General features: G+C 47.1%; 1 protein-coding gene across 1 annotated transcript; it reads right to left on the bottom strand.

The window, feature by feature from the left end:
• Positions 1-7,205: 7,205 nt before the first annotated feature.
• LOC104910887 (kyphoscoliosis peptidase-like) lies at positions 7,206-27,337 on the bottom strand. Its single transcript, XM_031553224.2, has 7 exons — positions 27,151-27,337; positions 23,965-24,639; positions 21,478-21,595; positions 20,668-20,785; positions 19,985-20,176; positions 18,656-18,846; positions 7,206-12,426 (listed from the first exon to the last, which is right to left on the bottom strand). Exons 2-7 carry the CDS (start codon positions 24,601-24,603, stop codon positions 11,108-11,110), a joined length of 2,577 nt encoding a protein of 858 aa, XP_031409084.2. The 5' UTR covers positions 24,604-24,639; positions 27,151-27,337; the 3' UTR covers positions 7,206-11,107.
• Between the last annotated feature and the right edge of the window lie 416 nt (positions 27,338-27,753).

The raw sequence follows: 27,753 nt of genomic DNA, 5'->3' as shown, positions 1-27,753 counted from the left end.
TACCCAAATGCAGGAGCTAAATCCTGCTCCTTGTGTTCATAACTGATCTTGAAACTGCGTCTTCGGCTTCTGTTGGTCTAAAATCAGGCTGCTATTGAGAGGGCAGTCATAGAATCATAGAATCGTTTGAGTTGGAAGGGATCCTTAAAGGTCATCTGGTCCAAACTCCTCTGCAATGAACAGGGACAAATGAACAATCTCACCTTCCCTGCCTTTTTCTGCACAGACTGCAGAATATCACTCATGTTAGCTTTCCCAAGAGTGTTGTGGCCCTGTTCTTAATGGGGGCATGCATTCAAGTCAAACCCTTGGGCTAGATCTTGGTCTAAAACCGGATCTGGAGGTTAGGGGCCCTGCCTGTGGAGCTTGATGATCCTTAGGGTCCCTTCCAACCCAAGCCATTCTATGATTCTGTTATCTTAGTGCTGACCAAGTAACGAGGAAGGTTTCCACCATGCCTTGGATGCTTGAGTAGGAGAATCTACAGCCTCAGCTTGTGGGTTTACTGATGTCACCCCGTGCCATTATTCTTATGATGCTTCTCATGTGGAACTAAGATTTAACCTGAAATCGGTTTGTGATCGATTCTTAAAGCTCAACAATCATCATCTTACTAGGTTTGAAAAAGAAATGGTAGTCCTAGGATGCTCCATCCTATAGAATTATTTTCCCATGGGCAGAAGTTAGGGAAGATAGCTTTTTCTTATCCCAAGATTATTTAGCTGGAAACTTTCAGAAAATGTTGGCCATAAGTAATATGTTTGGACTTGTGATGAGCCAGCAGTGCTCATGGAGAACAAGTTTCACTCTGTTCCTTTTGCCATCAGTTTTCTGAATATTTAGTTGGAGCTTCATGAACCTTGAGGTCTCTTCCAATCCAGGTAATTCTGTGATTCTGTGATGTGGAATTTCTTAGCCTACGTGTCTGCAGACAAATGGTGCCGCGTTCGCTTTGCGATTTGCCAGCCTAATTAAAGTAATGAATTCACAACAGGAATTGCATGAAAATGGAACACTTGTTAATTGAATAGCCCTGGGTTCGGCTCCCATTGTACGCCTCCAACAAGGTGCTTGTGTGATCCCTTCTATTGAATTTGCTTAAAATAAACCTTCTTGCTAGTTTGATGTCTTGATAGGAAAGAAAACACCCAATGGGCAAGGCCTGGAGGATTTCAATAGCATTATTGCTTCAGGACAGACAGAAAAAAAAAAAAAAAAAAAAAGAGCATGGAAAGTAAAATCTGAGTGACCCATTCATGGCTAGGAAATCATTAGGCACACAATGTATTGTATAGATCACTGTAAAACCACCCGACACGAGTAAAACAGGAAATTTATAATAGTTAAAATTGAGCCTTCAGTTAACCCCACCAAAAATCTCCTATTTTTCTGTGTTATCAAAGTTAGTTCAATATTTGCTTTATATACATCCTGTTCCGGACTTTGATTCCTCTATATAGCACACCTTCCTGCCTTCTAATTTCTGATTTATTACATGACCATTTTTCTTCCGAAGTTTTTGCTTTTCTTTAACTCTTCATCTTGTCAGCCTGGGAGCTGCTTCTGCCCTGACCCATCGTAGGGCCCAGAGTCTTCGTGTATGCTGCCTTCCATAGCCCAGGGCTGGGCATTGCTGCCCTCCTGATGCTCCAAAACTTCACTGCAACATGGAGAGATGGGGAGGAAGCGCCGTCCTCGAGGTCAGAGGGGATGTCAGCAGCAGACAGAGAAGGTCCCAGAGACAGCTTTGGTGCCGAAAGCTATTGAAAGATGTGTTTCCTGCATAACAATAGAGGACTTTGTTGTATTTCCCCATGGAACCTCTTGAGATAAGGGCTGAGGTTCATCCTGTACCAGCAGACACATCCCTTCTCTCTGTTGGCACGAAGAAGAACACAAAGAGGGAATTACAAGTGATGGTGCCTCCCTTATGCCTTGTGCTGTCAGAGGTGACCTGCCCCTATTCAGTGTATTCCATCCTGAATGTACCATCAGGATGACATGCATCTTCCTAGTGTGCATCTGCATCAGTGATTACAGATGCTATGAGGAGGTGCCTTGGTAGGAACGGAAGACTTCTGCTTTGTTTTTTGGGAAGGAGATGAAGGAAGGCAGAAAGCCAAGTCATAGAATCATAGAATGGTTTGGGTTGGAAGGACCTTTAGGATCACCTAGTTCCAACCCCCTGCTGTAGGCAGGGACATCTCCCACTAGACCAGTTTGCTCAAAGTCCTACCCAGCCTGGCCTTGAACACCTCTAAGCTGTTCCATACAACCCAGCCATCCTTTAGTCAGCATAGAACCATAAAATGGTTGGTTGGAAGGTTGAAGATCATCTAGTTAAAGCATCTTCGTGTCCTCTTGTGCCTCCAACTGCTGGTCTAGCCCAGGGCAGGGATGCAAGAGAGCTGGCTCCAGCTTTCTCATGTTTAGTGATGTGTCCTTCAACCTCCTAACGAAATTGTTTTGCCTGAAGGCCACGCTGTCCCCCTGCTTGAGGACTTCTCCCTTGTGATGGCAGTTATGATGGAGCAGGGTTGATATTGGAGATGTCTTCTCTCTCTGGCTGCAAGAACGGAGAAATAATTTTAGGGGGAAATTTCCCTACAATAGGCAAGGGGAGTTGGGAAAGAACCACTGCTCTCTCTGGGTCTGTGCTGCAGATTAAAATCACTGCTGCACAATGAATAGAATACAGCTGTTATGAAATTGTCTTGGTTTGGGAAGGGTGTCCCTTCCGCTGCTGTTTGTTTGGTTAAGATAGGTGGGTGCAGATTCTAACAATAAGCTTTCCTGGGAACACAGATGGGCTCACACAGAGGTCAGAGAGAGAGATTGAGCCAGCACCAGTCCTGGGATGGGATCTGTGGGCAGTGTGGGAGAACAGGGTGGGCACAGGAGGAAGCATGGTGTCCTCTATTCCATCACTCCTGTGTGCTTCTTCTCCCAGATTAAGTGGACTTAAAGCACTATAGAAGGAGAAGAGAAGGAATGTGCAGAAGGATGGGAAGACCCATGAAAAGTCATCTTCCACTCCTTGGAAATTACCTATATGAACCATGTAGGCTGGAGAAGGGTAGCGTGATGCCTCCAAGCCCCTGGCAATGGGTCTGTGTGTCAGATTTTGGTGTCCTTACAGGGAACTTGAGGAGCACTGTGGTCCCACTTTCCTCCAACTTCAGCACGAAGGAGCAAACTATTGTTTGCTTTGTTAAACAAAGTGCTCCAGATGTAAGAACAGGGTTGGTACAGGTCTGGCAAAAGATGAGAGCAACATCCCTAGAGTGAAAAGGGGCAAATTGGCTGTGGAGGGGACGGGGGGGAAGTGAGGTATGACTGATTGCTAGGAGTCATCAGTCATGTGAGATATGAGGGACTATTGTTTGCATGATGTTATCTTGATATGGCAGTATAACTATATCTACCCAATCTACCAAGTGCCTTGCAATGGCATTAAATTGAAGCCAAGCCTGGATCAGTGCACCCAAACTGTGGTAAGAAGATGAGAAAAGCCACCTGCCTTGCAGGTACCCACAGTGCTGCCCGGAGAAGTGTGAGTGCCCAAGGCCATGGATGGCCTGATCTGGTGGAGGGCAAACAGCCCATGGCAAACGGTTGGAACTGAATGGTCCCTACCAACCCAAGCCATTCTATGAAATAGAGCCTGGCAAACTCAGTGGGGCTGCTTGGTTAAATTGGATGAGGAAAAGTGGTGGGATTCCTTGGTGGCAGCACTTCCCTGGTGGGAACATCCCTTGGCTGTGCTTATGGGGATGGATGGGATGTCCCAAAGCAGCACTGAAGGACAGGGCTCATTTCCAGTAGGAGGAAGGGGCACCAGAAATATTGCACACCTAGGTGGCTGATGTCTAGAAACATGGTTAGAACTATGGGTTTTCTTCAACCAGACTTCAACTTTGAATTTCCTCCCTTGAGGATCTAGATGGCACTACTCAGCAGCCTGGGATGTGGTAGCAGAGGCAGACCCCATCAGCACCATCCAGGATACGCTGAACTCCATTACGAGCTCGCCAGTCCCTTTGGGATGCACAGAGAAGTTCACATCTCAATGAGCTCCTGATGCAGCTGGCTCACAGACAGCACTAAGTTCACCCCTCTGCTGCTTTCTTGGCAGCTGGTGAGGAGAGAAAAGTAATGATCATTTCCAATCAAAGTTGTCCATCTGCAATAAGCAGCCTGGAAGATTCCTAGGTTGCTGTAGGGAATACAGACTCCAGCATGGGCCAGGGAGGCATTTTCTCCTTGTCCTGGGCTGACCTTTGCAGTGTGAGGTAACATTCATGATTATGTGCAGCAAGTTTTGCTCAACGCTCATCCCTTTTTTGCACTCAGTAGCACTTCTCGAGCTCCCAGTTGACATTTCAAATGCAAGTGATGCATGCTGCATGCAGCTTGCAAAGATCTGCCCAGTCTGGGTCATGAACCTGCTGGTTGTGGAGCTCATGGTCCCCTGCATGAGCTTTCCCAGGAGCTCCCCTTGCCATCCCAGCCAGCAATCCACTCTGCTATCCTACAGGGAGGAGGAAATCAGTGTTTTCTTTGTGGTTTTATATTTTATTGCTGTTTACTTTCCTGCTCTAGATGTGCAGTTCTGCATGCAGTGTTCTCCCTACCCACGTTATCCATCTAATCCTTGCTCCCAAAGTCCCCTGCTGTGATTTCATAGAATAGCTTTGGTTGTAAGAGACCTTAAAGATCATCTAGTTCCGACCCCCCTGCCATGGGCAGCCTTGCCAACCATTGGTTTTCTGGAAGTCACCATGTGGAGGTGAAATGGAAGCTCTGTAAATCTGAGGGGTGCTCTTAGCTTTACCTGGGGAAGACATTCTAGTGGCCTTGAGGCTGTCAGGCAGCCCTTGAAGCATTAACCAATATTTGGGAAAGATTTTAGCTTGCAGAAAGCCAGTCTCAACTCATCAGCTGCAGTTTAATTTTTTAATTTAACCGAACTGACTTCTGTTTTTTTCCTAATGTCTTGTAAGTTGGAGCCCTTCAATTAATTACGTATCGTATGCACCCAAATTTTCTCTTTCATTTCTAAGGGAGGAAAAGGGAGATGGTGAGCCTTGCTTGGAAATAAAAGCCAATGATGGTCAAGGATCAGTGCAGCAGGCAGAGGGAAATTGCAGCCAGATTCTATAGTGGGGAGCTGAACCCGATGTCACCATAGATGGTGCAGCTGTAGTGTGTCATGGGGCAGCTTCAACCTTCCCCTTGAGCAGGACATTGCCAAATGGGGCTGCAGTGAGGCTGCTGAGGGTATGTATGCATATATTGGCACAGGCTGCCCAGGTGGAGTCACCATCCCTGGAGGTGTTAAAGGACCTTGGAGATGTGGCACTGGGGGACACGGTCAGTGGGCATGGTGGATGGATTGGGATTGGGGATCTCAGAGGTCTTTTCCAGCCTTAATGAAACCTTCTGTGAGGAGCTCTGCTCTGCTTCATGTCTGATATGGGCCACCAGAGGGTTCATATGGGAGGAAACCATGGGAGGATGCTTTGCAGCTCTTTGAATATGGGTCACCTGTAGCCTTTTCTGCATGGTGAGGTCAGAGAGCCTGCTTAGAGCGTGGTCTCTGCTCACAGTGGAGAAATCCCATTTTGCTGCCTCTTATTTCAGGCTACTGACTGTGCTTTAGCTGTTTGCTGCCTGTCACAGCAAAAATGATATTGGTTGGATGGGAGGACCTGGATCTGCTCTCCAGCTGATTTCCACCAACTCAAGGAAGGAAGGTGACAGAGTGCAGCCATTCCCTAAGCCCAACAGAGCAGGACAAGGTGCCATCTTAGTGTGTCCTTCCAGGAAAGCCAAATCCACCATCTACCCCCAAGATGTGTCTCCTTTCATGGAGAGCTGTATCAGCAGAGATGCCCTCCATCACCCAGCAAACTTTCAGAACCTCCTGAGGATGCATCAGGTTTTCCAAGCAAAAAAACCCTTCTACTGCCAGGAGTGACCCATCTGGGTCCTTTCTAACTCAGGATATTCTATGGTTCTACTGGATCCTGCTCTCAAGCTGACTCTGAGGATATAAGGAGGGGAAAACCCTGTGATAAATCTGTGTGAAAGCACCTGGGAGACCTCAAGGTGTGCCTGGAGCCACATGGAACTGCAGGTTCCTGAAATGAAGCCCTTCCCCAACTGAGCAGAGCATAGCCAGGCCATCAGCAGAGGTTACTCTCTGTTTTTCTCCCAAGGGTAGGTAAAAAGAAGGTAGGAGAAAGAAAACAAAGTGCAAAAGCACAGCTGTTTCCTTGCTTTGGTTTTGCTTCTTTGATGGCAGCTACCTTGGGGATCTGAGCTTTATTCCCATTCTAAGATACCTGAAACGTTCAATTCAGTTTCTCCTTGGAGAAAGCTTAGGGGAAAGCAAAATACTGGTTAAGCATGTCTCTAAAATAAAGAGATGAATTAAATCTGAATGTATATATTGTACAAGAGCTGGGTCTGTGACACTAACATGACCAAAAATGGACACCCAAGCCTGGCTGTCCCACCTTCTGGCACTGCAGCAAACTGAGTTCACCAAGGAAAGAACTTTGCTGGGGAAGAGAAATTGAACAGGGGCAATGCAAAATACCCTTTCTGCTGTGTTTATCCAACATTGATAAACAAAGGGTCTGTGGGCAGAGGCTGAATGCTCCCTTGTGTTTCCCTAGTGTCCTAGTAAGGGAGAAATTAAGGTTAGGGGGAGGTCTGTTTGGGTGATACAACCTAACGGATGTTGTTTGCTCCTGGTGGCTCCCTTGTTGCTGCTTGAGGTCTGCCATGAGATCCGTGGCTGCCCCACTGCCAGCAGAGCCAGGAGCTGTTACTGAGTGCCAAACAACAAGAAGCCAACATGTCTCCTTTGTGCAATCACTGAATCATAGAATGGTTTGGGTTGGAAGGGACATCTAAGATCATTTAGTTCCAACCACTCTGCTATAGGCAGGGACACCTCCTTCTAGACCAGGTTGCTTACAGCCCCATGCAGCCTGGGATGCAGTTCAGCTCACAACTCCTCAGATGGAACTTCTTGGGTTCCAGTTGGTGCCCATTCCCCTTTGTCCTGACGCTGGGCACCACCAAGGACGCCTGAACCCATCCTCCATGGGAAGGCTGCTGTCAGTGCACCACCAAATGCAGGAGGGAGAACATTGCTTTCTCTGGGAACAAAAATGATAAGAGCAAAACCTGAGTAACCTTGGTTACCATGCTTTTATTTATGGTAAGCAGAATTGCTGATAGCCGAGGTCTCTTTCTCATATATGTATATATATACTGAGTACGCAGTGTACCCAAGGCTTTAAAGCAGCAGACACAACAATGAAGACTTTGGTACAGCAAGTGAAAATGTTGGAAATACAGTGTCGTGGTTTTAGCATCACTCCAGTGCTCTTGGTGAGTCTGCTAAGGGCTTCGGCTCTTTGGTACAATGAGAAGCTGTTCCTTCACTCTTTTGTTCTTGTCCTGCTCATGTCCCGTGGCTGTTTGTTTTCACAGCCTTGCAGGTGGAACATCTTTGGCTGCTGTCATGAAAATGCTAACAGGGTGCCCATGGTTGGATAGCTTTGTAAAATGGGTTAGTAGCTTAAATCCTTAATAATGTGGGATTTGGGAGACGTGTTTGCCTGGTGCTTAGCCTGCCCAGGCACTAATCTCTGCCATTATAGAAATGCTCTTTGCAGCTTTCCCACCAGCCTCCATCTCTGCAAGTCCTCTCTCTCCTGATACCTGTAAAAAGCTCTGCTCATCACCTCCTCCTCCCTTTTCCTGGGGGAGGGGTGTTCACAGTCACCTGTGCCATTTCCTGAAAGATCTCCCAGATTCATCTTTTCCAGTTATCAGTGGTGCCAACCTGGAGGGGACCGCACCTCTAGCCAGGTCTGTCCATCTCCAGTCCCACTCACATGCCAGCCTGCAGAGAGCAGGACACAGCCCAGCTTTCTCTCAAGCATATTTTTAACCCTTCCTCCCTCTCACTCAGCCTCCCAGCTGTATTCCTGGGGACTTGCTGAACAGAACTGCCCTTGCTTATGCGTCTCAAGTGACTGCATTAAAGAGTTTGGCTCAGCTTTGAGGAACGCCCTTCTTACATACATTCTTCTCGCCTATACCCATTCTTTCCTTTCATCTTTGCCACGAAATCCCAGTTGTCAGACCAAAGAAGAAATGTTTGAAATTACCCTTGAAAGTCGGTGATGTTTCATCTTTCTGTATTTTGAAGAAGCTTGGGCATTGCAAGGACTCCTTTTACAGCCACATTCTCTGACTTGATTGAATGAAGTACAGCAGTTTTTTTTTTTGCCATTACTATACTTGTGGGATTCCTATGATCACATGCAGCCATTTCAGCACATCTGGCCCTTCAAAAATCAGCTTCTTCTCCCAGGTAACAGCAATAGGATGAGAGGTGATGGCCCTGGCTGCAGCAGGGGAGGGTCAGGTTGGAGATTAGGAAATATTTCTTCTCTGAAAGAGTGGTCAGGCATTGACACAGCTGCCCATGGAGATGGGGGAATCACTGTCCATCGAGGTGTTTCAGACCATGGAGATGTGGCACTGTGGGACGTGGTCAGTGGGCATGGTGGGGATGGGTTGGGCTTGATGGTCTTTAGAGATCCTTTCCAACCCATATGATTGCATGATTCTAAAGTCATCAATTCCTACCCCAGTGTGGATATCCTACTGCAGATCGGTCCTACTCTTGCTACTGAAGCTGCAAGAGCAGCACAAGAAGCTGAAGAATACACACGGTGTATGGACACCTCAGCTGTTACAGCCCCATAGGATAAACTAAACGAGTCATAACGTGGTTCACCCTGATGAGCAGTTTAACACAGATGTAGCACGAGGAATTGTGTAAAGGCAAAGAGTTTGGACACTGTGTTTGGTTGACATCTCATGACTCTATACAAGTTAGCATTTTTAGTATGGGGATTTCAGGTTCAGCCCATCCTGGTATTACTTTCTTTTGACTTCAGCTATGAAGGAGCCTCTTGGCGTGCTGGTAGAGCTGAGCACAGCCCTCTTGTTTCTCTTCATGCTGTCCATGTACACCTGGAGGCCTTCCAATGACTTCCTGAACCAAGTTAGCTCAGAGCTAGGCATGTTTTGTAGCTGCAGGTATGTGTTGTAATCCATCCTTACCTCATTTAATCCTGATGGGCAGAGGGAGTGAGAGGAGGAGAGACATGCAGGAGCGTTCTTTCTCTTCCCATTGTTTTTTCATGAGTGATGCTTGCTCCAGGGCTGTTATTGTTGGAGAGGTGCTGCAGGTGCTTATTGCAAAGGCACTCAGAGCTGGGGGTGTGGGCTTTGAGGTACGTACACTTAAATCAGAGCCCATTTAAGATGGGTTGCATGCTATACCCAAGTGTGCATAGAGGGAAATGTGAGAGGATTGACTTCAGATCCTTGAAGTAAAAAAAAAAAAAAAAAAAATCCCCTGTGGGAATATCGTTAAAGTTCTGAGCACCTCTGGTAATTATATGTTGACATGAATTGTTTGGACCCCAAATCAAGGTAACTCTAACCTGGACCTCATTATGATGGATAAAGAGGAATTAATTAAAGCTGAGTTTTCCCTGGAGGGGAAGATGGCAGTAAGGACTGAGAGTCATTTCTCTTGTTGACCATTTTGGTTTGCCATGCCAAAATTCTTCCACAAAATGAAGAAAAAAAGAAAAAGCAACAGCCTTAGAGAGTTTGCTGGTTCTGCAGGTATAATTTCACAAGCAGTGCTATCTGTGGGCAATGTGCAGGTTGGGGAGTCCTGAGGAGCTCCCAACAGGGAGCTGCAACACTACAGGTGAGGAGAGAGGATCTGTGCTTCTTACATTCCTCTTCAGCGTTGCAGGCAAGCATTTCTCCTGTTTGCCATTGCAGGTGCTTCGCTTCATTCAGAGCAGTCCTTGGATTTTGCAAGGAATCTTTCAACACATCAGCGTGGTTCCAGCAAGTTTGCTGTGAAATGCAGATCCTGGCACAGCAGCTGTGCTGCCTGACCTCCAGGAAACAGAGAAGGTTCAAATCTATTTCAGCTTTTGCTACAGGTCAAGTTTAAATTGCTGGACTTGAAGAAAGCAGTCTCCCTTCCTCATCTATTGTGCATCCAAAATTAACCAGCAGTTCTTCCTTACTGCAGCCAGAAACCCCATTGCAAGTATGGAGAAGTATTTCTACTGCGTATTTTCCAGCCCGTGACCTCTAAATTTATCCAAACAGTAGCACCATCTCTAAGCATTGGATGATGTAATTGCTTTTCCTGCCTTTTACTTTAGTATGTTTTCTTCAGACGACGAATATGTGCTCCTCTGGATGCTGTGAGGGCCCTGCCCATCTCCTGTTTATGGTGCCTTGCAGCACATGCCGGAACCTAAGAGCAGTTGTCTGTGCTTTCCACTCTGCAGTTAGAAGCTTTGGCTGCAGAGCTGCTTCCTTGCCTCTTCCCACTCTTAATTTTGAGCCCTTGTGCTCTTAAGTGTATATCTACATGTTAGCCTTGATAATGAAGACCTGGAAGATATTTTGAAGACGTGGTTGATAGAATACAATATGTCCTTCCTTCCTTTCCCCTCTCCTCTGCCCAAGCACAGATTTCCTCTGCCAGGAGGTCCTCCTTTCTTTACTATATATTTACATTTTTTGATGCTGTTGGCTCCGGCGTGGGCTTTTTTCTTTTTTTTCTTTAATTGTTGTTGTTGTTGTCGTCCTCTCCAGAGAGAGAAACTGTGTGGTTTCCAAGTTCTTGAATAAATGTCAAACGAAACATTCCAAACGATTATTCAAGCTGGTAATAAGCAGCGAGACATCCTTCCTGTAGAGAAGCTGAACAATGGTTTCCTCTGACAGAAGCAAAATATTAGGAGCCTTCCATATGTTGGTTCTGATTTACGCGGCAGTAAGGTCTCCAAGAGGGATAGGAGGCCCCAGTAAGAATCTGGATATCCTGCGGGAAGAGGAGCTCTGCGTGTGACACCCAGACTCCCCCCAGTGTGCCATAACGTTCTGGGAGTTCTGTCCGAGCCTCCACATCCTTCACTTTCAAGAGCTTCTGCTTCCTCCCTTGGCTTCCAGCACGCTTTGCAGAGCACCCAGCTTACCCCGAGCGCCCCGTGGAGGCAGGTGGGCTGCATCCCACCTCAAATTCCAGCAGGACCTCCATGGAGGAGCAGCATGGGCTGAAGCTGGCTGCCAGTCGGACCCGCATCCCCGCCGCCCCGCTGAACACCTCCCCTTCCCAAACAGAGCTGGGGTTCAGCTGTAGTGCCGTCTTCTCCTCCGCAAGGATGACAGCTCTGTGGGCTTTTGGCACTTTCACCCTGAAGCGGACCCAGGTCTGCTCCTGGAGGAGCCCCGAGCGTGGCTCTAGCAGCACGCATCCTCTCCTCCACAGGCTGTAGACCTTGGGGAAAGGAGGCCAGCACAGCTCTGAGAAACAGCGCACGATGTAGTCACAAATATGGACAAACTCCTTGTGCTCTTTGTTTCTCCCGAAAAGCCCCACTTTGTACACGCCCGGCTCAGGGAGCACGACGCACACGCTGACTTTAGACTTCAGGTGGGTGACCAGCACGTACCTCTCTAGGGGGTACTCAGTGCTGCTGACTTTGTCTTTGCTCAAGCTGGCGGTCACCTCAACGTCAGCCCGTGCGTGGAAGGTGATGTTGCACTTGCCCAGCTTGGTGGTGATGATGGGGTCGGAGTGGCTGGGGTTGGAGAGGCCGCAGCCACTGGAGCTGATCCCGCTCCCACAGTGCATGCTCAGCCCCAGGGGGAAGAGCTCGTTCTGGTTGATGGGTCCTAAGCAACGAATAAGGAAATTGGCTGTGTTCCTGAAGGAGGTGCCTCCTAAATCTTTCACAAACACGGAGAGACGGTAGTAACCCTGGAATGGACAGAGTACGTGGCAACTCAGTTTCTTGTCCTCAGCTTGAGCGGCCAGGCATTTCTTACTCAGAGTGGAATCTAAGTCTTTATTCACCAGCTCATAGCTGGCAAGTAAGGGTCGGGATGTCTGGAGAGTCAAGAGCAAAGACCCCTGTGGAGCAACAAGCAGCTCCCCTTTGTAGCTGCTTTCCTCAATGCCAAAATCTCTCACCTTTTGGTGAAGGCCCCAGAAATGAAAAGGGTTTTCAGGCAGTGCCTCCCCAGTGCATGGCTCCAGGCATAGGATCTGATAGGAGCACACCCAGTTGTAAGGGTCCAGAGAGTCAGCATGACGTGCAAAGATCATGAGGTCATACAGACCCTTGGTTGGGGGAATCACCTTGATAGTCACACTGTTCTCAGACACTGTCATCATCCCATGAGCACTGCCTACATCCTCTCCGGTCACAGTTCCCTGATGTTTGGAGAGCTGGTAGGTGAACTCCGTTGGATGAGTGCTCCCCAGCACCACTGATGCCTCTCCATGGGCTGTAGGAGGATAAACAAAACACCTTTTACAATCCTTCATCAGCAGTGTAATACATTCATATCTCAGACCCAGGTCTTTGGTGGTATGGACCAAAACTATCTGCGCAGGAGGCTGAGACCTGTTTCTCCCTCTCATTTTAACCTAACTGCTAAAGGACCCCAGTGAGATCCTTCCTTGCCTCCTATCATTTTTCTATCGTGGTTGAAAGAGAAATGTTGATAATATTAGGTCTGGACAGAATAACAAAGAGTTATACTTTGGGCCCTGAGACACTCAGAACAAAGCCAGTATCCCGTATGGAGGTTATTGTTGCTTGGCTTCTTGACCTGGTGTTGTTCCTCTAAGCTGTAGGTTTTCTACTCTGGTGTCAATCCAACAAGGCAACTGGGAGGATCAGAATTTCCCAGTTTGGTTGGTGGGAGATCCCATGATACTGCCACATTTTAGGAACTACGTCATTTGAGGTTGGTTTTTTTTTTTTTTTTTTTTTCCTCATAACGATTATAATATCTTTCTAAAATTTGACCTCTCTGTAAATAACAAACATCTACAAGCTTCTGGTTTGGAGTGTACCAGGTAGAAGAGGAGAAGAGAAAGTCCAGGAGGGGTGTGTAGGTATTGCCATCTAGTACCTCTAATGACAGGAGGAGGCTTTCAGCTGGTCCAAGCCTGTGCTCGTACCCAGAACTGAAGCATCTCCAAGAGAAGTCCCTATGGAGGAGCAGAGTCACTGCTGTCACCACTCCATGTGTGCCCCATCTTCGAATCATAGACTATCCCAAGTTGGAAGAGTCCAGCGAGGATCACTGAATCCAACCACAGAAGACCACACAAGATTCGAACAAGAGCATTGTTCAAATGCTTCTTGAGCTCCAGCAGCTTGGTTTACTGACCACTGCCCTGGGGAGCCTGTTCTATTCCCACTGCCCTCTACTGCTTGCTGCAGGAAACCCTCCCCTGGGCCTCCCATCTGCTCCTGGGCAGAAGGGGTGTTTGGTTGGTTGGTTCTGCAGGGACAGGGCAAGGTTTCACAAGCCTCAAAGAAGATGGGGCCATCTAACCAGCAGGCTGCTTTCAGCACGTGGTGAGCTGCATCATCCCATGTACTGGGATGTACCAGGGGCTGCACGGTCATAAAACCCTACTTTCATGGTACTTTGCACTCTATTGCTCTAGGTATAGGGTAGAGGATGAGAAAAACCACCACAGAGGACAAGACATTGAGTTCTTCTGCCCCTGAAGCATCTCAGAGTGTTTCCCAGACACTGGCATACCAGCGATGCCAATCCACCATCCTCAAGGTCTGTAGAAATCAAGCCTGCTCCTCATTACCCCCATGCCCCTGAGCGCCCAGGGGGGGCTCATCTCATGTCCCGAGTGTGGCTGCTCCGTGTCGTCCCATCCTCACCACAACATTTTTGCTGGGGAGAGGCGAGCGGTACGGAGCGATGGCACTGCGGGAGCCCGGGGGTGGTATCGGCACCGCGCTGTGCGCGATGTTCATTTGTTTGGGGTGCTAACACAACATGACAAAAGCCTCCTTTTTCATGCTGAAAAAATTGTCCCTTGCTAATTATTGGATTGCGAAACATGTTTCATAATCTAATGAATAATGGGGCGACTTTTTTTTTTTTTTTTTTCTCCCCTGTTTGTATCTGGATTTTTTCATTGTTTGCCCCACAGATCTTTCTTGGTAGGTTGAAACAGAGACGTGAAAAGAATGGGAAGGCTGGGTTTTATTTGTGCCTTGCCTGTTGAAGCTGTGACTTGGCTCACACAGTAAGTGCAAACAATTCTCTCCTGGCAAACGTTCAGTGGAGACATTACTGATGACAGACTTTATTAACTGCAGGTTTTCTTGTTATTAAATTCCCTCTATGCTAGTTTCCGAAGCTGCTGGCCTGGCTGGCTGCATCATATTAGGATCTTTAGGAAGAAAGAAAGGAACAGAACATTGTATGCAGCGGAGCCAGCGATGATGAGATAGGGAAGCCAGCAATGCGCTTTGCTTTGGGAAGGGGACCCGAGGAGATAATTAATGGCTATGTTTAAAACAAACATTAGTTTGTTTTATTGGGTTAATTCAAAGCATCAGCTAAAGATTCCTGGTTCTCAGGGAGGCCAGGTGAAGCTGGGGGTGGGTTCCCATGTCAGCACCAGCAGCATCGCAGGAGGCCAGTGTATGTTGCACTAATTGTTTTGGGGGAAAAAACACCATTGAAGTACAGGCATGTTTCTAATTTCTCAAAGTTCTGTCTAAAAGTCTTCCCTGCCCCCTCCCATTCTAGCTATTTGTATCTACAGCTTGTCACTGACAACTGCCTTTCTGTATGCAAAAGTTTTACAAAGCTCTAATTCCGTAGGACCAAATGCCATCCGGGTCTGCAGTTTAGGATGAGAGATGATGGCCTTAAGTTGTGCCAGGGTTGGGTATTAGGAAAAATCTCTTCTCCAAAAGAGTGGATTGGCATAGCTGTCCAGGGAGTGGTGAAGTCACTGTCTGTGGAGGTGTTTAAGAACTATGGAGATGTGGTACTGAGGTCAGTGGGCATGGTGAGATGGGTTGGGGTTGTACTTTGGGATCTTAGTTGTCTTTTCTGACCTTAATGATTCTATGGTTTTACCAACTCTAAGGGTTCAAATCACATTACCAATTAAAGGCGCTGAGTTTACAACGTCTGGATGACAGGTATTTCCTGAAAATCAGGTCCTGTAGCAAGGTGTTCTCCCTCCAGATCCCATCAGACAGTGGTTTGTGGGAGGAATCCTGTATGAAAGCTTTTCAGCATTTTACAGAGATGGGAATTGTTCAAATGTAATAAAGCAGGAATTGATCCACAGTAGCTAAAAAGGGAAAATAAGTTTTACACCAAAGATCTTGAATACGTTCTTGTACTCAGATTGTCTTGAATGTTTAAGATGCTGGTTTCCTTCCATTGATCGAGATCAATGTAATCATAATTTTGCATCAACAAAAGCAGACCTCTGCCTTGGTTTGCAATCTGGGTTTGTAATTTAGTGTTTTAAGCACACTTCAGATATGGCTCTGGATGTCAAGGCTAATGGCAGTGGTTAAACTGTTCAAGTTAGGCGTTAGGCCCAGGAAAGCTGTTCCCTCCACAAGATGAAAAAATCAGTGGGGGAAAAAAAGGCTGGCAGTTTTTTAATGTTCTAATGAGAAAATCTCATTTTGTTTCAGCTTTAGAAGAAAAAAGGAAAACTCTGCCTATAGCCCAGGTCAGCCAGTGAGTTCTATGGATGTGGGGCAGGATTTCCAAGGGGTATAGAGCAGTGGTGTGCTGAAATGTGCTTTACTTTATACCCTTAAATATTCTTCCCAGGAAATTTTAGTTCATGGCATCTAGTGGGTCATCAAGGGCCAAAGCCCTCAGCTGCTGCTAGGCTCCATTCCTATGTCTTTTGGCTATGAAGAACTGAAGAAAGGGAGGAGAGAGAATAACAAAACACTTATTTTTCCTCATTCTTCCCCTTGGGCTTTTCTACCACAGTTAATGATATTTGGTGAGAGTCCATTTTCTGCTATTTATCACTTTGGCATGCAGATCAAGGGGCTGGTTGGGCTGTTGATCTCCTGTTTTTCCTCTGAGGCTACAACCTTTGTGTTACTTGGTTGTGTGCCTTGGAGCTCCCTCGTGGCTGGGACTTGAAAGGGGTTTTTCAGCCTCTGCATCCTTCCATTTAGAATCATAGGGCCACCAAGGCTGGAAAAGATCTCCAGATCATCCAGTCCAGTCATCCACCTACCACCAGTATTTCCCACTAAAGCATGTCCCTCAGTACAACAACTAAATGTTTCTTGAACACCTCCAGGGTCGGTGACTCCACCACCTCCCTGAGGTCCAGTGCCTGATCACTCTTTCAGAGTTGTTTTCCCTAACATCCAGCCTGAACCTCCCCTGGTGCAACTTGTGGCCCTTTCCTTTTGTCCTATTGCTAGTTACATGGGAGCAGAGTCCGACCCCCTCATTGCCACAACCTCCCTTCAGGTAGTTGTAGGCAGCCATAAGGTCTCCCCTGAGCCTCCTCTGCTCCGGACTAAATAATCCCAGTTCCTTCAGCGGTTGTCCATAAGACTCGTTCTGCAGACCCCTCACAACTTTGTTGCCTCTCTCTGAACGCACTCCAGAGCCTCATTGTCTTTCCTGTAGTGAGGAGCCCAACACTGAACACAGTACTCAAAGTGTAGCCTCACCAGTGCTGAGTACAGAGAGATGATTACTTCCCTGCACTTCCTAGCAACGCTATTTCAGATACAAGCTCAGATGCCATTGGCCTTCTTGGCCACCTGGGCACTCTGCTGGCTCATGTTCAGCCAAGCATTGACTAACACCTCTGAATCATTTTCCTCCATACAGCTTTCCAACCACCCTGCCCCAAGCCTGCAATGTTGTCTGTGGTTCTGTAGGCAAAGTGCAAGACCTGGCACTTGGTCCTGTTGAGTTCCATCCCACTAGCCTCAGCCTAGTGATCAAGCCTGTCCAGATCCTTCTGAAGGGCCTTCCTATCTCCAGGCAGATTGACACTACCTCCCAGCTTGGTGTCAGCTGCAGAGCTACTGAGGGCGCACTCAATGCCCCCATCCAGGTCATCAATGAAAATACTGAAGAGGACAGGCCCCAGTACCAACCCCTGGGGAACAACACTCGTGACTGATTGCCAGCTGGATTTGACTCCATTCACCACCACTCTCTGGGCCCAGCCATCCAGCCACTCCTCTGCCTAGCGAAGAGTGTTACCTGTGTTACCTAGGCGGACTTCATCAACAGCCTTTCCTTCATCCACCAGGAGGATCGCTCTATCGTAGAGATCAGGTTGGTCAAGCAGAACCTGTCTTTCATGAACCTATGCTGGCTAGGCCTGATCCCCTGGTTGTCCTGCTCATGCCATATGATCTCCCTCAAGATGATCTGCTCCGTAAATTTTTCTGGCACCGAGGTCAGGCTAACAGGCCTGTAGTTCCCCAGATCCTCCTTACCACCTTTCTCGTAGATCAGAGTCACATTGGCAAGCCTACAATCATAGAATCATAGAATGGGCTGGGTTAAAAAGGACCACTGGGTTAAAAAGTGATCATCCAGTTTCAACCCCCCTGGTACGTGCAGGGCCACCAACCAGCAGACCAAGCTGCCCAGAGCCACATCCAGCCTGGCCTTGAATGCCTCCAGGGATGGGGCATCCACAGCCTCCTTGGGCAACCTGTTCCAATCCTCTGAGTCCTCGTCACTTGACCAGGAACACTGATAGATGATGGAAAGTGGCTTTCCACACTGGGGCTGTATGGCCCTTGGTAGAAGACCAAGTCCCTTCCCTGGCGTGCTCTGAGCTTCTGCAGTGGAGAGGCACCATAAGTTTTCTGCATAAAGGTATCACCAGCCTCTCAACTATTCCCAATTTCACTGGATTTGTGCAGGCTTCTTGCTGCTCCAAAGGTAGCAACAGTCCATTTCAGCAATGTCCAGTGTCCTGGAAATACTGGAGGATTTTCTCTCCTGGGTAAGTAATAAATCCTCCCAGTCAAAATCCTCCCTGTGGGCCTTGCTGTACATTCATTTTCTGTAAGCCCAACTACAGTCTGAGATAGCTTTATCTTCTGTCTGGCTCTGCTGATAAACTCTGCAGGAGAAATCTATATGCACATGAAACCATCCAGGGCAATAGATGTACAAAATGTGTCCAAAAAAAATACATGTACCTATCACGATGCATCTGACCTGAAAAACTGTCAGAAAACTACAATCAAGGAAAAACAACTCCACCTCCCTTTCAGAATGTGGGACGTGACTGTTTCAGGCCACGTTTTGTCTGGGAGTGTCCCTCCCCATCTGGTGAACACAATGAGGATTGTGTCTCAGGTATCTTGAAACTATTTTGCTACTGTTGGCCAATTTAGAGGGGAAAAGCCATGCACAAAAGGGTCTAAGTGATTTGGCTCCATTAGCTATGATTTATGAATCCTAATTCCCAGTTTACTAATCGCAGTATCACACAATGGCCATGACTCCAGAAATTGCTTAAATATGTTCCTCTGCTCTACTGGATGTTAAACATGTGTTTAAAAATAGACAGATCATAGAATGGCTTGAATTGGAAGGGACCCCAAAGATTAACAGATGGTGCATTTTTGAATGAGAAACATCCTTAATTTGGGCTTCTTAAAGGCAAGCTAGGTTTAATATTACTTGGATTTACCCCTTGCTTTGTATTTACCTGTTCTGAGGAGGGAGGTGTTCGGAGAAAGGAGGCAGAGCTGAAGTCTGAAAAATTCTGAAGTTTTAAACACTCTCTGCTCAAAGTCCTCCCATGAGATGGGGGGCTGCAGGAGCTGCCACGCGGGGTCCTCCGGCCAGTGGGTCTCAATGAAGCGCTCAGGGTCAGTGAGGAAGAAGAAATCATCATGCCTACAAGGGGAGAGAAGAGGATGTCATGGGGGGAGCAAGAAAACACTTTGCATCCAGGGCAGTGATAATGACATACCTCTGTATGAGAAGGGAGGTTCCCCCACACCATCAGAGTGGAACTGACATTAGTAAGGAAGGGCCAACCTTTTGTTTAGACTTTCCAGATTAATTACGTTATAGTTCTTAGCAGTCTTGCTTTCCACATACCCAGTCCTGTGACCTCTTCCAAGAGTTTACCCATGTTTTGTTTTGTTTTGAAGAAAAAATGCATCGCAAGTTGAATGTGCTCAACCTGACCTTCTAGGTACCACCTCTGCTTAGGCATCTGTTGAGTTAACCTTCACCCTTGTGTTGGGTTCATGGTGGGAAGCCTTGTTGCATCTGTTGATCTGATGGTTCTGAGAACATTGACATTCAGCCTGCCCAGCCAGGACCAGATCCCCCAGGAGCTGGACCCACAAGAAGCCGTTATCTCTGCCTGTTGCCATAGGTGATGTTTTAGTCTGCTTCTGCTCAGTTAAAAGCAGCCCATACTCCCTGGCATTATAAACTGTTCTCAGCAAGATAATTACCTACTAGAAATTCCACAATTATTTCATTATGCATTATTAGGGAGAAAAAAAGAATTAAAAATGTCAGTCTCATAATGTAGTTAATGGAAATTATTAAATTGTATAAATAACCTCTGTGAGAGTCATTATTTGCTTAGCATGGGCTAAGAAATCTCAAGTAATTATGTGCGGAGCCACATCAGAGCAAAGTTTCTGTAAAAACAAGGATTTGTTATGTCAAAAGTGACACTGGCCACAAATAAAATAAGTTGGTGGGGACCGGAGGTGGTTATCACCTGAGAAGTTGCCACGACAGCTCAAGGAGTAAGGCATTGGATGTAATAGGTGTTTATGTGTAGACTGTCTATTTTTTGCACGGGGTTCCTGAGCAACCACTATGATTAGAAGTGGACCATCTTCAAGCAGTGTCTGGGGATGCACCTGAAACGAGAGCTCAAGGCCTGGCAAATCCGGTAAGTAAGGGTCTAGTAGAAGGTTTGGGATGGCCATTTCTGAGGTCAGGTTGAGCCTTGCCCACTTGCATTGAGAAACATGTCTCCAGAGGTGGTGGGATGAGGTTGTCTCACCTGGGCACAAACAACCTGTTCTCTATGTCCACAGTGCCTGCACCCCAACAGGCATCCAGGAGCCACCACTGTCCTTCCAGCTGCACTGCGTTCCACATGTGGCTGTTCTTCTGCTGCTGGCACTGCCGACCTCCACGGGCACACGGGCCTCGGCTGAACCCTGGGATCTCCACGCTGCTCAGACCTGCCTCCCTGCCATGGAGAGACAGTAGGGGAGGTAACAGCACACCAAACACAACCAAAGTAGAACCTCTCTAAAGCCAAGGCCCTGCTCCGCTTGTGCCAGATGTTTGCCAAATTCACACTTCAACAACCCCCCTGCTCACTCCAAACTCTCATTCCTTGTATCTTTGATTGTGGTTGATTTGCCAAACTCATATCTGCTCCTCCATCCAAGCAGAAAAGAAGGGAGGTAACTGCTGTGCCCGAAGACATGGTGGGGAAATGGTTTCAGCATCTGCTGGAGTTCAAAAGTATCTGAACAGTGCTCTCAGATACATGGCCTGATTTTTGGGTGGTCCTGTGTGGAGCCAGGGGCTAGACACAGTGATCCTTACTGGTTCCTTCCAACTTGGGATACTCTATAATTCTATGCCAGTTGTGGGGTAGTGCCCATCCTATCTTAATGTTCCCCTCTCATATCTTCAAGGCAGCAAGAGGAGAAAGCCCAAGGTGAGTTTTACCTGCACATTTCCCAGCATAAATGAGCATATCCAGAACACACAGCTCTCCCCGTCTGCAGGACCTGCTCTGGCATGTGGATCTTCTGAGAGAGCCCCAGGAAGCCATCCACATCATATTCTAGGAAAGGAAGAATACCACCCAATTTCAGGCTAATGTAAGGATTTATTATTTCCAAAATGATCCCATTCCTTCTCCTGCCCAACCCTGTTTCTCTGTCTACCCTCCCTGGAAGCCATGACAGCTCTTCTCCCAATCACTATTCAAGAGTTTGACAATTCCCCATATGAGCAAAGAATTGTAAAGCCTGGGGGAATTGGGTTCTCAGCGCATGTAAACAGTGGTTGCGCCATTCAAGTGAGGTACAGTGACAGTCATATTGTCTTGCACACATGGATGTAGTAGGGTAAAGTAGCACAGTGACTACATTGTGCAGAGATCCCGGTGTCCCCAGATGACTGCTAGAGGCATAGCTCAGTTTCCTTGAATTTGCACCATGCACGCATTGGGAAAATGCCCTCCAATGCATTGAAGCTGAGCTTTATTGGTGTCTCTTTGGATTTTGTGCTCACATGGTGGGTTGTGCTGTAAAGCAGGTGTCATTTTCAGTATAGAGGCTCTCAGTTTGCAACCAGTCCCCATTCCAGGCACCTTCCCAAAGTTGAGAGGGGAATATTTCAATTTGTGGTTGCAAGAAGAACACTGTAGAATCTATTCTGCAGCTCGCAAAGAGCCAAAATCCAGGAGGTTGCATTCAAGGAAAGGGCTCTCAGCTCCACCACATGACTGTGAAACACTGGGACCAGACTTACCAATGTTATGGCAAAGCCAGAACCATATGGCCCACACCATCTCCAGTTTGCTCTGGGATTTGGCAGTGATCAGGGGAACGATGGCCTGGACTGACATCCTGGTGTGCCCAGATTTCAGCTGCAATGGAGAGGACAGGTGAGATAAAGGCACTCTTGGTGTCATAACTGCATGGGTCAGTGACTGCTGACATGATGGGCTTGCTGGAAGGAAAAATACATCACAAAAACCCCAAAGCTTCACTTGTCTCCCTCTAGAACTGGAAATCCAAAAACATGGTTTATGGTAGAACATTTCTCCATTTTCCTATGTTTGATCTTAAGGACTGGAGTTGCTGTTTGGTGGGAATGAAGGTGGCATTTCCCATTTCTTTGCCCAGAGAGTCTTGTGGTAGGTATCTCTCTAGTGGTGTAAATCTGCAACATTCTGGGGGAATCTGCATCTTCTGGTGGAAGTGGGTTTCCAGCCCCACACCAAATAACGTCTCAGTGCGTTTTTCCCTGGAGGTATTTAAGAACCATGGAGATGTGGTACTGAGGGACATGGTCAGTGGGCATGGTGGGGGTGGGTTGGGCTTGGGCTTGGGGATCTTAGAGGTCTTTTCCAATCTGTATGATTCTATGAGTCTATTTGTGCAGAAGAGAAGCATTCATGTGGCTCAGATCCTCTTCTTGACATTGTGAAAGCAGTCAAACTCATGCCCCAAATGGGAAGGAATTGCTTCTACCACTACAATTTCACCTATTTCTTAATCCAAAGAAAGCTTTTCTGCCCCTTTCCTCCCATTCACTCATCCACATTCCTGGGCTCTTCCCTCTTTTGTGCTAGCACAAATATTTTTAGCAGTAGATTTTTCTTCCACTGGGCTATATTTAGTCCAGCTCAATTCTACAACCTCCTGCCCCTGCTGTTTCATTCCTCAATGACTTTCCTGCCCTAACCAAAGCTGGAAATCTCTTTCTTTTTGCGTATGGGAAACGTTGCATTTGTAACAGCTGAATATTTTCCTTGTGAAGCTGAGTTTAAAAATGAAGATGCGACTAGAGAGCAATTATTTTAAAATGATGGTGCTCTTGCTGTTCGCTTGCATTTCCATTATCATGTTGTCATGATTGTGCAGCTGCTGGGCAAACAAGTAATGATAATTACTCCCAAGGAAGAAAAAAAAAAAAGTACTCATCCATTAGATACCTAGCTACCTGCTTCCCCGTTGGCACATCTTGGTGCAAAATTCAGTCTATGAAACTCTGTTTCAATCAGAAATGGCAAACTTAGGTCCTAGATTGAGAGTTACAACATCCCCAGGTGATCCTGGTCCTGAATACTCCTAAGACTCCTGAAAAATGGGTCAGAGCATCTCAGTTCACGAGAACTGCTGGCTCTACAGAGATATTTGGAGCAGGCACTGATGTGGGTTCATGCAAACAGTCTCCAGGCTATTCCTAGGTGTCCAGAAAAGGGGTCCAGCTCTGCACCTGTACTGCCCGGGGTCTTCCATCAAATCCCCCATGAACAGATGCATGGGGAGAGGGGAAAATCCTACATTCCCAGCAAAGCAGCATCCGCCACCAGAGATGCAATACTCTGTGAGCTGCTCTGTTGCTGGTCTTGGCACTTGTAAATTCCATCTAGGGAAAAAAGGCCAGGTGCATCAGATTTTAATTCAGCAAGAACCTTGGATAAACAGGGAAACAAACTGTTCCCATTGCCTTACAGGTATTTTCAGTTGTTTATTATCCTCTCTCTCCACTCTTCCAGCTTCCTCTCCCTCTCTTTTCCTCTTAATAGACTTGGTAGGCTCTGAAACACAACAGAATCCTTCTTCCCAAGGGATATTAGCCTCGGGCTAGGTAGAAATTGCAGGTTTCAACTCTAACGAAGAGCACAATTATTCCTTGTACCTCTTCACTCTCACTAATGAGTTGACGTGTAAGCTGTGAGTTCACTGCCCAGACAAATTGTGCTGCCCCTGGGGGAGAAATTGCAGCAGCAGCGTGTGGTTCAAGTAACAGGAATTAAGAATTTGATGCTCTCCTTCTGGACTCCTAAGCACCCAGAAAGGGGGAACCTCATATAGCAGGGCACAGACTGAGATGAGGACACAACTGGAGCCTTCTGCTTAAGAAAAATAAAACTCAGGCTGCCACAGATATAAAGAGATTGCTGGGTACAGCTCGACTGTGGCTGTTGTTGGCTGTGTGTTTTTCTATGCACTCTGGTCACTGGCTCCTATCTAGCTAAACACAGCCTGTCCTGCCTTGGGATATCCCGGGGCCCCTTTCTCTCCCCATTGAATCCTTCCAGAAGGGTCTCCAGGTAGAACCCTAATACAATCCTGCTGGATGTCGTGGCACAGAGACCTTTGGCCATAGTTAGGGTAACTTCACCCCCTCAGGTTCTTGAGGTCACTAGGCACCATCTTGTCATCAGAACATAGGCTAAAAGTTGAATATAAGGACATGGGTCTGCTGAGGGACTGCAGGACCTACCTGCTGGCTCACATGGAGGACGTGAGTGTCTATATGGCTGAAAACATTTGTGTCAGAGAAGAGATCTCTTCTGGTCTTTCTTTGGGGTTTTTCAGTCTGATTCTCTTCTTTTAAGCTGAGTCCTTCCTGGGGAAGGAGAGCTGGAGAGGAGTTTCCTGCAGTCACAGATGACTTCTGCAGTAGCTTTGGGAAGGTTCTGCTCCCTTTGCTGCTGTTGCTAACTTTGTTGGCCCAAAACAAGAAAACATCCTTGGACGGAGAATCCTTGGGCTCATTTCTCACTTTTTGCACAGCTGAGGATTTCTTTAATACCCTATCCTTGTTCCTGTTTGCATTGCTGTCCTGGTGGGGGATTTTCTCTGAGCTGTTGAGGTTGATCTCTTCAGAAACATGTCCCAGGCTAAAGCTGCCATTACAGACATCTGACATCTGAGCTCCCCTCTGACCAAGCAAGATGTCATCTGCCTGGGGTGGCATCGTGTTTTCTTCATGGTTCTTAGGATTGGCCCATTTTGATGTAATTTGTGTGAGTTGTTTTTCATGGTGGTCTCCATTCCTGGAGTGAGGGGAGAGAATCAGCTCTCCGGCTTTGATGGTGTGGGTTTTGGATGGCTTGGATCCATCATGGCTGGTCTTCATTTGTGCAGTAGGTAAGGGAGGAAGAAATCACAAAGTCTGTGGATGGAAAAGCAGATGAGTTTTTTACAACAGAAACCCAAAGTCAGTATAGTTGGTTGGTTACAGTGAATGGGGATCTGGTCAATGGGAGTTAGCCAAAAGTAGAATCATAGAATTATAGAATTGATTGAATCAGAAGGGACATTTAAAGCCCAGCTCAGACCGACCACAAAGCATTTCTCCTTGCCCCCAGAAGCAGGAATCAAGGAGAGCAAGGAGTTAATGTAATTAGTGTTTCGGTGCTCCAAAGAAGTTCATCTTTCAGCAAATCTTTCCTTTTCCCCAACCTCCCACCCAAAGTGTTTTTTATTTGCTGGGATTTGCTTCTGCTGTTCAGAGCCTGCAGAAATACTGTCACCCTTTATCGCTTTGCACTTGAAATGCAGCTGAGATGAGTGAGAAGCCTGCAGGAGAAAACAGGTGACAAAGTAGGAGGTGGAGTCCAGGACTGATGGGGTTATTGGGTTAAAGCTGTGGGCTGAGCCAGTTCTCATGTGCCCTCAGTGTTTGCACAGCGCTCTCTGATTTTATCTTGGTTTAGCTCCCATTTGCTGTTGTTGTTTTTAATCATGAAATGATTATTCGTGCCATGCAAATAGCAGAGCCTTCTGTGAGCCACTTAGTGTCGTCCAGAACTGTCACTCTTCACATCCAGCCTCTCCCACGCTGGCTTTTCAACATCTGTGCCAGGCGCTGGCCTCACTCTTCCAGGAAAGCGAGGTGTCACTCATCCCTGATTTTCCTCTCTCTGCTTCGGATGAGGCTTGTGAGGGTAGGACAGCCTCATCCAGATGGGATAACACTCCATGCTCACCAATTACAGGCTGCTCAGGGAGGTGGTGGGGTCACCGTCCCTGGAGGTGTTCCAGAACTGTGGAGATGTGGCACTGAGGGATGTGGTCAGTGGGCATTGTGGGATGGGTTGGGGTTGGACATGGTGATCTCAGAAATCTTCTCCAACCTTAATGATTCTATGAGTCTATCCTTTCTTTTTTTTTTTTTCTTTTCTTTCTTTTTTTTTTTTTCATTAACGCATGTATTTATTAAGACCATATAAACAAGAGCAATGGGTTAACCCAGTGCTGGATGCTCAAAACCAGAGGTTGCCCCAGTGGGATACTGTACTGTAGGTAGGTCCTCCATGCCCTGTGCATGAGATATTTGTCTTTGCAGGGCTGCTGTGGCGTTTCTGTACTGCCCGTTAAGGTTGTACATTCCCTATTTACTCTCAGTCCACAGAGACAAACTGTTAGTGCCCAGCTGTTGACACATTCAAGTTGTCCTTGTGCAAGCACAGACAATCACTGTCACAGGCCCAAAGGCATTTCACCTGCCACTTTTTAAGTGAGAAACAAGAGGCCACTTCTGAGCCCTTCATGGCCATTACCTGACATGAACCAGCACTGACCAACTCAAGAAATAAATCTTAGCAGGTCCTGGGAGCTACAGCCTTTCTCAACGTGCCTTGGCAGGGCTTGGAGACTGGTTGGTTTGCTAAGACCAGTTTTGCTCCAACCCTTCTTTCTCACTCTGAGCACACCTCCCTGTGATGCCTTCATGTTTGGGATGGGAACCAAGAGGGCTGCAGTGCACGACCACTTAGAAATAATGGAATAGCCCATAGGACTGAAGATGTCCTATCTACGTGCTCAGTCTTATTTTAAAATATCAGAGAACTTTCACTGGGAATGAAAACATTTTATTTCAATTCTGCATCACTCATATATTTAGGGCTTTAAAAGAAATTTAAGCGAAAGCATCACTTTGACATCTCTGAAGTTTCCTCTCCCCTTGCCTTAAACTAGATCCTTCAGACACAGCCCATCTCAGAAATCCCTAAGTCATTGCTTACTGGAAGCTGGAGAAGGGAATAATAGAGGACTGCTGCTTTCTTACTTTTTCCCCCAAATTCCATCCAGCATTACCCCAGTGATGCTTCCACATTAGCCCATGAAAAGCCAGCTTTAGAGGTGCTGTTTCATTCCCCAGTTGCTGCTGCAGAGGGCAACAAGAGCAATCTGCTCTGATTTGAATGGGAGAAGAACTCCGGGGACGGTTGTGCTATCAGCAGGCTCTCAACTTTGTTCCTGGACTGCCCTGACCATGACTCTAAAGCATTGCGTTATCACCGACTGCTGTGTGCAGTTTCGATGTCAGGAGGATGGAAATTTGCAACCGTGGCAGCTTAGAGATATCATGGGTCAAATAGAAAATCTCCACAATAGGAGCAGAGAGAGGCTGCCCAACATCTCTGCAGCGTTCTTCTATAGAAACTGGGCTGGCAGGGCGTGCAGAGGGGATGGAGAATGCCATGGGTCAGGGGGAGGAGGTGATGGTGGTCACGGGATAGGAAGAATCAGAGGGGTCAGAAGAGAAAAGCAATGCCAGACCCCATCCCCATCGGAGGGGACATGGCATGTGAAGAAATGGATGGAGGAAAGAGAACTTGTGCAGAAGAGTGGCAAAAAAAGATGAGGAATAACCCCAAATGGGGCTGATTCTACTCACCCTGTTCACGACCCGGCCGCAGCTCCCCACTGCTTGCAGAAGGCAGGCAGTTCCCAGCAGCCCCATCCCTTATATACATGTGCCAGCACAGGGATGGCTCTGTTTTTTGCACCTTACTCGTGTCAGGAAGGCTAAAAATACTATAAAGAGTCGGCAAGCAAGCTAAGGTTGCTGCCTCCAACCAAAGCCTGGCACTTCTGCAATGTACGAGCTGGAGCGTATTTGCAGGGAGATAGGAGAGAGGGAATAGACTTTCTCTTATCAACATCCAAGCTTTGGCAGGGCAGCAGGGACTGATTGCCTGCCAGCTCTTGCAGCTGCCTGTAGGATTGGGTGTTGCTGCAGCCTTGCTCCTATTCTGGGCACCTTTTGCTGCTCTGTAGGTTTTTTCCATAACTTGGTACCTTGGGAAATCTTCAGTGCACACTGGGAATAAGAAAAGCATCTCATGGAGATGAGCAATAATTTGCAGCATGGATGTTGGAATATTGTTCTTGGTTATTATCTAGCTATGTTCCACTAAGTGGCATCGTATCCCTTGTTTCTGTCTTTCTCATCTCAGCTCTGTCTCCTGATCTTGAAACTTTTCTTGATCAAGCAGGA

Source organism: Meleagris gallopavo, chromosome 4 (assembly GCF_905368555.1).
Source record: "Meleagris gallopavo chromosome 4, MGAL_WU_HG_1.1, whole genome shotgun sequence".
In the NCBI taxonomy this organism is placed as follows: Eukaryota; Metazoa; Chordata; class Aves; order Galliformes; family Phasianidae; genus Meleagris; species Meleagris gallopavo.
Note: the sequence above shows the minus strand (reverse complement) of the source record. Positions and strands in the feature narration are given on the sequence as shown.

What these genes read in the sequence shown, in the direction of transcription:
- LOC104910887 (XM_031553224.2), bottom strand. Translation starts at nt 24,603, where the DNA reads ATGAAGACCAGCCATGATGGATCCAAGCCATCCAAAACCCACACCATC. An exon ending in AACAGGTTGTTTGTGCCCAG is followed by an intron (nt 18,847 to 19,984) that starts GTGAGACAACCT and finishes CTCCCCTTGTAG; the next exon opens with GCATGATGATTTCTTCTTCC. An exon ending in CACCTCCCTCCTCAGAACAG is followed by an intron (nt 12,427 to 18,655) that starts GTAAATACAAAG and finishes ATCCTCCTACAG; the next exon opens with CCCATGGAGAGGCATCAGTG.